This window comes from Tiliqua scincoides, chromosome 1, assembly GCF_035046505.1.
Source record: "Tiliqua scincoides isolate rTilSci1 chromosome 1, rTilSci1.hap2, whole genome shotgun sequence".
In the NCBI taxonomy this organism is placed as follows: domain Eukaryota; kingdom Metazoa; phylum Chordata; class Lepidosauria; order Squamata; family Scincidae; genus Tiliqua; species Tiliqua scincoides.
In genome coordinates this window covers 206,612,498-206,625,247 of record NC_089821.1, presented here as the reverse complement: position 1 = coordinate 206,625,247, position 12,750 = coordinate 206,612,498, and the positions used below count along the sequence as shown (strand labels likewise).

General features: G+C 41.1%; 1 protein-coding gene across 5 annotated transcripts in view; it reads left to right on the top strand.

Moving 5' to 3' along the window:
• SLC18B1 (solute carrier family 18 member B1) overlaps positions 1–11,223 on the top strand; it is a 36,211-nt gene extending 24,988 nt beyond the window's left edge. For 3 of the 5 annotated variants that reach the window (XM_066614741.1, XM_066614715.1, XM_066614732.1), the window contains exons 6-13: positions 883–1,039; positions 2,839–2,975; positions 4,140–4,241; positions 4,466–4,557; positions 5,536–5,631; positions 7,493–7,567; positions 9,624–9,855; positions 10,682–10,763. In XM_066614741.1, coding sequence (XP_066470838.1) covers positions 883–1,039; positions 2,839–2,975; positions 4,140–4,241; positions 4,466–4,557; positions 5,536–5,631; positions 7,493–7,567; positions 9,624–9,837 — 873 coding nt within the window. In that variant the 3' untranslated portion in view covers positions 9,838–9,855; positions 10,682–10,763. Of the gene's footprint in view, positions 1–882; positions 1,040–2,838; positions 2,976–4,139; positions 4,242–4,465; positions 4,558–5,535; positions 5,632–7,492; positions 7,568–9,623; positions 9,856–10,681 lie in introns of all 5 variants that reach the window. The other 2 variants (XM_066614723.1, XM_066614749.1) reach the window with 2 other exon arrangements.
• The last annotated feature ends 1,527 nt before the right edge of the window (positions 11,224–12,750 follow it).

Sequence of the window (12,750 nt, the reverse complement as noted above, 5' to 3'; positions counted from 1 at the left end):
GGTTTGCTCATCAAACATGTTTCTGTTTTTTGCCCCACTTCTGAATTGGGAGTTTCCAGTGTCTTGACAAACTAGCCCTACAATCTGTGCAAAGCCTCATTCCAGCAGATAATAGTTAGGTAGTCATGGCCTTCGCCACTGCTGACTATTGGCCCTCAGACCCCCATCTTCTGTCTCCTATGCAATCAAATTGATGACATGCTTTATGTTTATCCCTTTCTCTTTTTGTTCAGTGTGAGTTGTGCGTGCTTTTAAGTCCAAGACAATTTGGTCTGTCTTGTACCATTTAAGGGGGTGGCCTAGGAATTAGCCCTGGCATCCATTGCATGGTTTGTTAAGGACTTTGAGAACAGAAAGAATCACTGTTATTACTTTCCTATGGCATAACCTCTAGTTCCCCAGTCTCTTCTCCTGGGTAATCTCTCTGATGTGATGATGTTAACATTTTGTTCTCCCCCCCCTTTCTTCCCTCCTCCATTTTTGCACTATAATGTGCTCCCCTCTTCTTTGTAAGGATTTTGTTTTTTCTTCTACCTAAAAACCACTGACTCTTAAGGCTTATCTGTGTGTGCAACTATTATATTGCATTATCTTTTGAGTCCCTCTTTCCAGTTGTTGTATCTCTGAGTACTCTGTTTATTCAGGGGGGAAGGTGAGATATAAATTGCTGAAATAAAAGCTGGATATTCTTGCCAGTATATCCTTGTTGTCTTCCTCATTTCATGCCAGTCCACTGAGTTTTGCCATGAACCACTGCACTAGGTTCCTGTGCATGTCATCTGTTACCTCTATCTGTGTGTGCTACATGTGTCTTTGGGTATACCCAATGATACCCAGTCTGATTTTGGTTTTGACTTTAGTTTGTTTTTTCCTTCTTTTTAGGGAAGTCTTGAAATTTTTACTGGACTGGGATTAGTGCTTGGACCACCTATTGGTGGCTTTTTATACCAAAATTATGGCTACGAAATTCCATTCATTGTCCTTGGATGTGTTGTGCTGGTCATGGTGCCTCTGAACATTTTCTTCTTGCCGAAATATGGTAGGTAGTATAACTTCTTACCATTTCCATTTCAGTTGAATAGGCCAGCATTGTTTGCACATTTTGTTTTCTTCATGAAATTGTTTTCTTGGAGCCTACTGTTAACACACACATTCATGTGAATGTGAGAAATACACTGTCTATCTGCTGTATTTATGAGATTAGTAGCTAATTACCCAGCCCACAGAGCCCTTCTGTGTATAAGTGTGAATTTAAGTGCAGCAGGGCCTCTTGACTGCCTTTTCTGAACAGTAGCATTGTCTCAAATGCTTATAAAATGCTCAAGAATCAGTGGAGTACAGGAATGGGAATATAGGGATTCGTTTGGGAAGCACAGTTTAAAAAACCCACTCTTTGTTGCAGTTTCCTGTGTGTTTCAGTGGGGTGAGGGAGGTTTGGATCTTTGAGATATGATTGAAGTCTAAAGTTTTCAGTGACGCTGATATGTTTGGAGTGCTGAAGCAGCATCACCTGTGCTATATGCCACAGTCTTCATCTCCTCTGGTAAATATGTTTTGCTGACTTATGTAGCAGTTCTTAACCTCCATGGAAACCTCTTTGGTCCAGAGGGATAAGTGCAGTGATGACATTGTCACATTAACTAAGAACCACACCTCTAACACAGTGCTTCTCAAACTTATTAGCACTAGGAGCCACTTCTTAGAATGGCAATCCCGTAGGGAACCTACCAGAACTGATGTCATGGCTGGAAGTGACATCATCAAGCAGGAAAGCACCTCCCATATCACAAAATCAAATCATTAAGTAAATTAAAAGTTGACAAGTTTCAAAATGTATTTAAAATAAAGAACCCTCCAAACCCTCCCAAGCAGTTGCTGATCTGTTTAAAAAAAAAAATCCCCAAGCATCCCAAAGGCTGCAATCCTGTCCACACTTACCCGGGAATAAGCCCCATTGACTATCATTGTTAAAAGCATATACAGAGTAGCCTGTTAAAAGTACAGATCTGTAACATTTTCCCGAATGCAGTCGCATACCATGCGATAGACAATCAAGTCTAGTAAAAATAAAATGCACTTTGAAATTATGGGGATCTACCTGAAATTGGCTCATGACCCACCTGGTGGGTCCCAACCCACAGTTTGAGAAACACTGCTCTAACCTATGTACTGGTGAACCCTCATTATCTGCAAGGGTTCCATTCCATTTTCGTAGATACCAAATTCTGCATGATATCAAATCGCATGGATTTCAGGCACCAAGCCTTGCTCCGGTTGTGTCTGGAGCTGTTCTGAGACCCATGGAGGTTGCATGCAGCCTCCAGTGAGCTCAGATGGCCTCCAGAGGTTCTTGAAGAGCACTTTCAGTTTTTGACTGAAAACTGGAAGTCCCCTTCTAGGACCTTCTGAGGCCCCTGGAGGCTGCATGCAACCTCCATGGGCCTCAGAAGAGCCCCCAGAAATGACCACAGCACAACGCCAGTTGCCTCTGGAAGCTTCAGTTTGGGCCAAATGTGTCGAGCCAAATGTGTCGAGCCACAGGTCTGGAGGACCTGTGTCGAGCCAAATCTGTTGATCAAATCTGCGGTTAAGTAGGCTCAATCTGTTTTACCTTGGAAAGCAATGGTGATACCACTTTGTCAACTTGATGCAGACAAACTGAGCCTATAAATATAATGAATATTTTGAATACACATTGATTATCCTCCTTGCTATATCTCAAAGAAGCATTGTACCTAGGGAATAGAGAGCTACTCCATCTTTGTGCTATGAAAACATGTTGCAAGTTGGGCCTGAGGTAATCTTTCAGAATATTAACTCTTTTTTGTCTCTCTGCAGATTCAATTCCAAGCAAAGATTCATTCTGGAAGCTTATTGCTATACCCAAAATTATGCTCCTCTGTTCCACAATGTTTTCATTAAGTGCCTGCTTAGGCTTTCTAGATCCTACAATGTCACTATTTGTCTTGAATAAGGTAGGTACAATTGCATAAGGCTCCTCTTTAGTATGTGTTCATAATGGTTTGGGTGAGGTGGCAGTGGACCGTCAGTTGCTGGAGCAGTCCTTCAGTCATTCAGTTGGCATCCAGGCTTGTAGCTATAAAGCCAGCCAGAGGTGTGGGAAGGAGTGGAAGAGAGTTGGGGGAATGCCCAGGAAAAAGGAACAGTGAGCAGGTGTCCAGCCTGTGCAAGGTGGTGCGAAGCATTGTTCTCTTCAAGCCACACAGCTCAAATCCAACCAAACTGAGCTCCACACAGCTAAGTGTTTCTGGAAGTCCAGCTATCTCACTGCTGCCAAGCTGCTGTGCAGCCGGTGAAAGGGTCCATACAGTCTCACAGACCCCTCAGAGGGAATATGCCAAGCAGGTCTGGTTTTCAACACTTAAGAACTCAGAGTGCTTAGAACCAAAATTATTGGAGTAATACATAGTTAAAAATCTAAATTTCTTACCCACTTCAGGCAGATAATTTATAATTTTGCCTTTTACTTGTGTGTATCCAGTTATTACATTTAAAAAAAACCTTGTACAGGTGGAGCCTGTTTGTTCACAGTTTTTACATCTGTGGATCTGGCTAATCCCCTGGACCCATGTTGAGCCAGACTTGCCTCCATCTGAACTCTCTGAAGGTCCTCTTCAAATGGCTTTCTGAAGCCCACAGAGGCCCTGGGTGGATGCGCGTGGTCACTGCAGGCATTAGAAAGCCCTCAGGAGGGGACTTGAGCACAGCTCCAATCCCCTTTGGAGGGCATAAGGGACTGAAAACCACAAATTTCCTTCTGTGGTTTTTGGTATCTGGAGGGGGATGGGGTCTGAGAACAGATCCCCTGTGGATACCGAGGTCCCACCTGTATGAATGTTACTCTTGTATATATTGTGTATGCTGCAGAAGAATGCATTCCTTGTAAACCTTGCCTTTCCCTGGTTCTGCAGTTGCTACCAGGTACAAGAGCATCATGTGTGCAAATGCAGTTTAAGGCCTACAAAGACTTCCCCATTCATTTAGCATCAAAGTTGATCTGCACGTGCTTCCTTTTCTCTTCCCCAAAATGGGAACACTGTTTCACCTGTGGACTAGGGAGATTGGATTTATGAAGCTGTTCTTATGGAATAACTAAAATACTACTTTTCTTCTTGTAGTTTCACCTGGAAGTTGGTTATGTGGGATTAGTGTTCTTGGGGTTAGCACTCTCCTATTCCTTATCATCGCCATTACTTGGTTTTCTAAGTGATAAAATGCCGGTAAGTATGAAACTCCTTCATTGTAAATGTTGCATCTCTGCCATAGAACATACAAAGTGGCTTTTAGGGACTAGCTTGAATCCGAAGAGATCCTTGGGCATGCTCAGTGGAAGTTCTGTTTTCTTCCTTTTGAATGACAATGATGCCACTGAATAATGTTGTTGGTTTTTCACATGTGGTGTTTTGGTACTCTGAATTTTTTCAGCCCTTTCTCTCTCTTGCAGCATTTGAGGAAGTGGCTATTGGTCATTGGAGGGTTAATGACAGCATTATGCTATTTTATGTTAGGACCAGCTCCTATCTTGCACATTGAAAGGTAACCCATGTTGCTGATTTTTTTACAAGGGAAAGTTTGCATGTTCTGAAGTTTTTACACTGATTGAGAATACATAACTGTTTCATCCGTCACCCCTCCACAAAAAAATTCAAATGTTAATTTGAATGTTAATTTGATGTTATTCAAATTTGAATGTTAATATATATTTGAATATTCAAATTGATATTTGATAATTCAAATATATATTTGATATATATTTGATTTATATTATATATATTTGTTAATATATATTTGAATATTTGATATATTTGAATGTTAATTCAAATGTTAATTTGATGAAAAAGCAAACTAAATGCTGCCCCCTTTGCATGTGCTCTTTGTATTTCTTTGTTCAGCTTGTTCACAGTTCCAAGATGAAAATGAGTACTAACCAACTGTATTTTTTTTGGGTCCTCATGGTTGGGATGCTTAGATTTTTTTTTTAAACCATATTTCTAAGTAAAAATCACTACAAAACTCACTGGTACCTTTCTTTTCTTCCAATTGATATACATGATGTTTTCTTGTGAGATGACTGATACTTGATAATCCTGTGAGCCTCATGGTTGAGCTGAAAATTGAACAATATTTGTGGCACCATGTTGACTCTGTTATTTGACTGTACATTTGCTTGACTTGAAAGTGGAAGATATTGGTTCACATCTCTGCTCAGCCACAAAGTCAGTGGGCATCCATGGGCAAATGATTGGGTCCCCTACTCGCATCCCTTCTTGAGTAGTAACATAGACAAGTTAAAGGTGAAAAAGTGTTTGAATTCAAGATGGTCCAAAAAGATTGGCCAGGAATATGAAATGTTGATGTCTGATTAACAAGCTGGTGACTGCAATAATGGTACTCCACCAGTGGGAGTGACACTTGGAGGACAAAGATGCTGTGAACTCTAAATAGTTAATTGATTTAAAGCTATAATGGGATTGTACCATTCCCTCAGTTTACGTTAAAATGCTTCTTTTTTAGTAAACTGTGGCTGTTTGTTTTCATGCTGGTCCTGATTGGTTTTTCCCTTGCGATGAATGGTATCGCAGTATTCCCTGAGATACTCAATTGTGCATGGTAAGTTACTTTCTAATTTTCCTTTTGGCAAGAACAAAATAAATGTTCTTGGACAGCACATTCCAGAGCTAATCGACAGCACCTGGTGGTTGAATAGTCAAAGTAATTAACCACCGATCTGTGCTAGAATGGTTTAAATGTGCAAAATTGATTACTGTGATAAAGGATGAATTATGAATGTTGCAGACACCCCTTTCATTCATTTGCTGTCTTGTGCATGAGGGGCTTTGCCTGCTGGTATGGGCTACTTACCACCAGGCTGCTTGCATTTCAGCCTTTTGTCTGCAGGGGGAGCTTATCTCCCTGTTTTGTAACTTAAATCCTTGCATAATGTATGATGTAGTACAGGGGTGTCCAAACTTTTTGGCCGGAGGGCCACATCTCTCTGACACTGTGTGGGGGGCGGGGGGATTTACATTTCAAATTTGAATACATTTACATAAATGAATATATTAGAGATGGCACTTATATGAATGGATGAATTTTACTGAGCTTTTTTGTAATACACATGAGATCCAGAAAAGGGGTGTTGTTAAAATAATTCCTGACACATATAACACACCTCTTCCCTGGGAAAAGTACAGAACAAACTTAAGAGGAGTCAGAGTGGGCTTCTCCCCCCCCCCATGCAGGAGCATGTTTTTACTCTCACTCTCCCCTCCCCCAATCCTGGCAACAAGCAGCAGCAAAGCAGCAAACGGACCCAAAGGACAAAACACAGCACAAACAGACCCAAAGGAGCAAAGCAAATCAGTCAGGGAGCTGGTGGGCACCTAGCCCCTCAGGACCGGAGTTTGTTTCTTCTCATTCACACAGAGAAGGGAGCTGCCTGTCTCTCTCTCCCTGTCCCTCCCCCAGCCTGAACCCAGCATCAAACAAACTTAGAAGCAGGCAGAGAGTTGTGTGCATTTCCCCATTCACAAATGGACCTCTACCTTCCTCCCTCTCTGCCAGCAGCCCCAACAAGCAAAAGCAGTAGGTTTCCTCCCCATTCAAACATCCCATGAGTTCTTCCCTGCAGCCCCCCCCCCCGCCTCCAACACACACACTTTCCAGGGAGTAAGCCCCACTGACTCTATGGGACTTACTGCCGAGTAGACATGCTCTCCAGCTGCATTCAAACATCCCTGGGACTTCTCCCCTGCAGTGCCAGCCCCCCCCCCCAAGCACACTCACAGTCCAATCGGATCCACACTTTCCTGGGAGTGAACCCCACTGAGCCTGATGGGATTTACTGCTGAGTAGACATGCTCTCCAGCAGCATTCAAACATCCTGCGATTTCTCCCTTGCAGCAATCAGCACAAATAGACTCGGTTTCCTCTCCCTCCTCAGTGCCTCCCCCCCAAGCCAAACTCAAGCAGCACAGACAGACCCAAGACTTCTCACCCCATCCAAAGCCTGCACTCAGCTGCAGCCTCCCCAACCTAATGGGAGGGTTGTGGATGGGTGCGGCTCCTGCTCTTAGCCTTTTCCTTGCTGTCCCTGCAAAGAGCAGTTGTGTCCAGGCGGTTTCCAGCAGGCCGAGTGCCCATTTGAGATGGGGGCTAACGCTGGGGGGCCGGATTGGGGCCCTCTGCGGGCCTCAAGTGGCCTGGGGGCTGGGGTTTGGGCAGCCCTGATGTAGTATAACAGGATGGAGTACTACAAGCAATGGGACAAAGAGGCAACACTCCATTACCTTATTCTTTCTGCAGGGGATACAGTAGGAGAAGGGGTGATCACTGTTCCTCTTATGCCTTTATGAAAAAGGCAGACCTGCAGTAGCTCCTCTATTACATTGATGTTACATTTAAGCTGTTTGGGCCAGTAGAACGTATTTACATATCTGGAAGTAACCATTTTGTATCTCTCCCTCTGTAGTGAGAATGGATTTGAGGAAGGATTAAGCTTGTTAGGACTAGTTTCTGGGCTCTTCGGTGCAGTATGGTCCCTTGGGTAAGTAGAAAGTCATGGAATGTCAACTTTTTTTGCTTATTCTATCTGCATGTCAATTTAGATGGGTGAAGAGGATGCCATCCAATAGCCCACCCCTCTTTTCCATGCTGAGTCTTGGTACTCCTCTCTTGCTTGGCAAATGGAGGGCGGAATGATTTGGTTCAACTGGGCTGATTCTGCTGTGTATGGCCTAATCAGTGTGCTCTGTAAACCTACAAAGCATTCAAATGTTTCTTGTGTGCAATTAGAATCTGACATAATCAAATCTAAGAGTGACTGAACAATCTTTATTGATCAAACAATCTTTATCTACCATCACTACTATCATGCAAGCAAAAGGTAGTGCTAAGGCCATCCACTGGCATTACACTAGCAGTTCTTGAGGACGTGCAATTATGACAGTAGGCAAAGCCTTGCTCCCACCCTACAGCACTTAATCCAAACTGTTTCACAATGTTGTGGAGGTGGGGTAGGCCCAGTGGCTTCATTGAAGGACTATAGAGCAGGAAAGTTCTGGAAAATATTGCTTCTATAACCCCTTTTTATTCCTTCCTCATATTAATGATCCAATCCATCCCCACCCCTTTGTATTTTTGATAAACTATTTACTTACAGGTAGCTGTTTGAACTTGGTCAAAGTATTGCCCCAGTTTTCCTTGGCCATTTGCTGTATATAGGTAGGGCCCCATATCTGTAGATCCTGTACCTGAAGTTTCAATCATCTACAAATGTAGGGCTCTCCCGCACACCCATTAATGTGTTTTTGGGATTTACTCAAGTAAAAATGTTTTGCTTAACAGGGTCTCTATGAGCATAAAAGCTTCTAGCAATCTTAAGGCTGCCTCACAGCAGGCTGGACAACTGGAAAAAAAACAACAAAAACTAGATCATGGTTAACAGGAAGCAGTCTTTGGTTTCCATTTCTGTGGGGGGGGGGCTGTGGAACAGATCTCTGGTGGATATGTGGGCATACCTGTACTATTGGATAGACTTCAGGAAAATGCTCTCACTCTCACTCTCACTCTCACACACACACACACACACACACACACAAAACAGGGATTAGATGTGTACACCTGTGGGCTGGGCAGAAGTGGGTTAAGGAGTAAAAAGCAGTATGACTGCAGTCCTTGCAGTCCTCTCTTCCAGTCAACTCTCTTGTGTGTCCTTTCACAAAATACTTTCAACTGAAAACCACTGAAATGAAGAATATAATCTATCCGGGTTGAAATCAACAAAAGAGTGGGGACAAAAAATTCTAGCAACCTCATGTAGATCCTCTACAGATGTCATTTAAATTCCTACATTTAATAAAACCTTGAAACTGTTAAATGTAAGCATTTGGAATGCTATAATTCACAAAAGAAAAATGTGGGTGGAAGAAGAGTATTAATAAATAAAAGAACCCTTTCAAACTGTTGGCAAATCAACCTATATAAAAACCTAATTTTGAATCTGTCACAAGACTTCTTATTTCTGTAAATAGGTGTTACGCTTTCATCAGTCCACTATGAATTTCACTCCGATTACAAGTTCCTTGATTGAGTGCAGTGGGGGGAATGGATGGGGGTGTGGGTAATGTTGGCTCACTGCTCCCATTCCCTACAATGGCTTCATGTGCTTGCCCATGAGGTCGCTGTTCTCTAGTATTGATGACATGAGTCTGTTCTGTTATACCTATTTCAGGTTTAGCTCATGAGCCTAAGAGTAGAATCGTTCTTGAAAATCATGTGTGAATTATTTCCTAGTGTCTCATTATATTGGATAACAAATAGGGCATGGATCCAACAAAACTTTTTTTTGGCTTGCCTGAGAACTTGTAAATGCCAGAGAGATTTTTGAATCTTGCCCCACCTTTTGAATAGAAGACTTCCTCCCCCACTGTCATTTTGAAAAGCTGTCTGCTATGCAGCAAGGAGTACGGTTCAAGAAACAATCCTAAATTCTTGTTGGGTTAATGGGAAATAACTTGGCTCAAAGTAGTATACAAATATGTTCATATATTTTGGGGGCATTTGCATTAAATCTGGCACTTTTCTTATCCTAATCTCTTTAGATCTTTTGTCGGGCCAATACTGGGTGGATTCTTAAATGAGAAGCTTGGTTTTGAATGGGCTGCAACTATACAAGGTGGATGGGCGCTGTTAAGTGTATGTAAACCAAAATGTCTTGATGGCTTTTTATGGCTGTATTTGAAATATTACAAATGCTATAACTGTTTTGTTTTTCTCTCTCAAGGGATTATCTATTGGAATATATTATATCTATGAGTCATTTTGTAAAAAAAGGTACTGTGAAATTTTCTTTTCCCCCTTCAAATCTATCAATGAAAAATAGTAGCGTAGTCGTGATTTAAAAAAACTACAAAAAACTGTCATATTCTGTTTCTCTTGTCTGTTTCTGGATTAATTGGTTTTATTTAATCTACATATCTGTTGAATACGATCAAATAGCATTATGAGCAAGACTGTGCCAAATACTACCATTTTCTCAGTTAGAAAATAGAGTTTTGGATGCATCCAAACAACTTAAATTACTCACTGTATTGAACATTTGCATAGTTTCATTGGTGTTTAGCTTCCATTTTATTTCTATTTCTACTCCTTTGCCCTCACAGTGCTCTGTCTCTTTGCTCATGGGAACAATTAAGGCTGCAGTCCTATACTTTCCTGGGAATAAGTCCCACTGAATACAGTGGGACTTGCTTCTGGGAAGATATGCATAGGATTGTGCTGCTGGTCTCATTGCCTATGCTGTCCCATGTGTTACTGTTTGCATGCTCCTCATGTACAGTATCATGGCATCAATAAAATCTGATGTGTTGCCGTAGCTAAAAAGACAAAATGGCTTCCTGAACAAATGAAACTGAAGATGTGTAGAATAAAGAACAAAAACACACAGTAACATTGATATGAGGTACTTATGTTTGCAAAGTGCTGAAATCGGGATAGTTTTCAACAAGCTGATGTAAGAAGTTTTGACTCGACATTTAAATTTATGTCACTTTTTTCCACTTGATGATGATGCTCCCAAGAGAGAAAGTGAAAATATGACACATGAATTGCATTAAGTGTGCAAAGAACATCAAGAATCTCTCCTTTTGTCTCCAAACAGATCCTGTCCTCAAAACCTTTTGGTCACAGAGCAAGAAAGAACTCATCTTTTATCAAGTGAAACATAAATCTTCACTAGTTTAATTTAGAAAAGTAACCCACAAACAATGAATTGCATCACTTGAAATGTAGCGATTTGTTTCATAATGTCCCATAAATGAACTGTGATTTTTTTCATAACTACTACTTCATGTAGGAGTAGTTTCATAACTACTACTTCATGTACTACTTCAGACAATTGAGGCCTTTTATTTTGGACTTTCCTGTCATCAGCTCTTTGAAGTGGTTGTATCTACAGAGAAGTATTTTGTACTTTTGTAATGTCAAATACACTGCACAGTGTGAAAGATGTATTGAAATACTCTTCTTTTGTACTTAATAGCACTGATGGTTGGAACCAAATATACCTGCTGGTCCAGTTTCTTTGAAGGCACATTTTATTCCAGTTTATTTTGTTAATAGTTTTAAAAGAACATTATGCTGAACTGATTACTAAAATGGACTCTTGTTTACTAATTTAAAATGAAAAGAATAAAACACTATGAAAGCAGTTCTATCCATCTGTACTTTCTCTGAATTCTTACTGAGACAGCCTTGATTGTTTTCATTGTGACACTTGTACATATTGTGCCATAGGTGCTTGTAATGTGTGCAATTGGTGCTTCAATGTGTGCATATAGCTCCTGTGCATGTAGGCTTGTCTCTTCTGTTAAAGAAAAAGAAAAACTCATTTGCAATGTGACACTGTTTCTTATGTAGAAAACAATTGTCTTTGTTTCATTGAAGGGACCAGGTCACACACAAAACTCAGGGGACTGGGAACTCCAGTTGTGCAGCAGGCATCACACCATCACACCCTCAAGAGATGGTTAAGTCAAGACAATTGCAATTGGATGAAAAAGTTAGCTTAGTTGAACAATAGAATAGACAGTTGGTGAATCCAAAAGGTTAGCAACATGTCAAAAATTCCAAAACCTGACATGCTGTGTGTGTGTGTCTCATACACCCGAACAAAAGAGAAACAATTCTTTACCTATTTAAAAAAAAATACAGTCCAATCATTTGTGGTGCTATGTATTATGCAAAGCTACATGAGATAATAACAAAAATGAAATACCTGTAAAATAGATTTGGTTGTTAGGTGCTGATAAATGTTGGCATGTCCCCCAAACATTGTGGCATGTCATCAGTTCACCATCACTTAAGTCCTGTTGCAATACAGAGTATGCAAGAGGCACTCAGTGCCCCTGAGAAGCTCTAAGAATCAATTTGTCTCTGCTAGTCTGCAGCCTGAAGTAACCATTTAATCTGGTCTCATGATCAACTAATCTTGGAGGGAATCTCAACATGGGGACCAGACCATTCAACATTAAGAGCAGTGACAGGTTTTGCTTTTATTGTTAAAATGCCCTCAAATGCAGCACTGTCCTAATTCCCCATAGGAATGAATGGTAACTGTTCAAAGAATTGGAAAAAGAAAGATGTCTGGGGGGGGGCACAACTACAAAAGAGGTAAACCTTCTGAAGACCTATCTGGCTGGGATGGGAAGGCAGCTTCTGTCTTTAGTTGTCCTAGACTGTGATACTATAACACTGTCCTGAAAGTAAGACACATCGAACATAATAGGAGTTACTTCTGAATAAACATGCATAGGATTGTGCTGTTTGAAGCCACTTGCTTTGTCTCATATTTTGCTTGTTAGTATGATTCTCCATGTGAAAATAGAACTGCTCTGATCTGAAATTTTCTTTGTTTGTTCAATGTGACTCTTCAGGTCCTGAGTTTACCCAATAACTCCCTATACCTGATAACTCCCTAAACCAGCAATGTTCAACATTTTTCTCTCATGACACACTGAGAAGGCACTAAAATTGTCAAGGCACACCATTGGTTTTTTTTTTACTATTAACAAAACACACTGCACTGGCGGCTCACATCCCCAATGGCCCTACTGATATGCCCCTGACTAACTCCTACAGCACACCTGCAGACCATTTGTGGCACATCAGTTGAAAATCACTGACCTAAACTGACATGTTCTCTTGCTCAAATATTGGCCAACAGCCAAC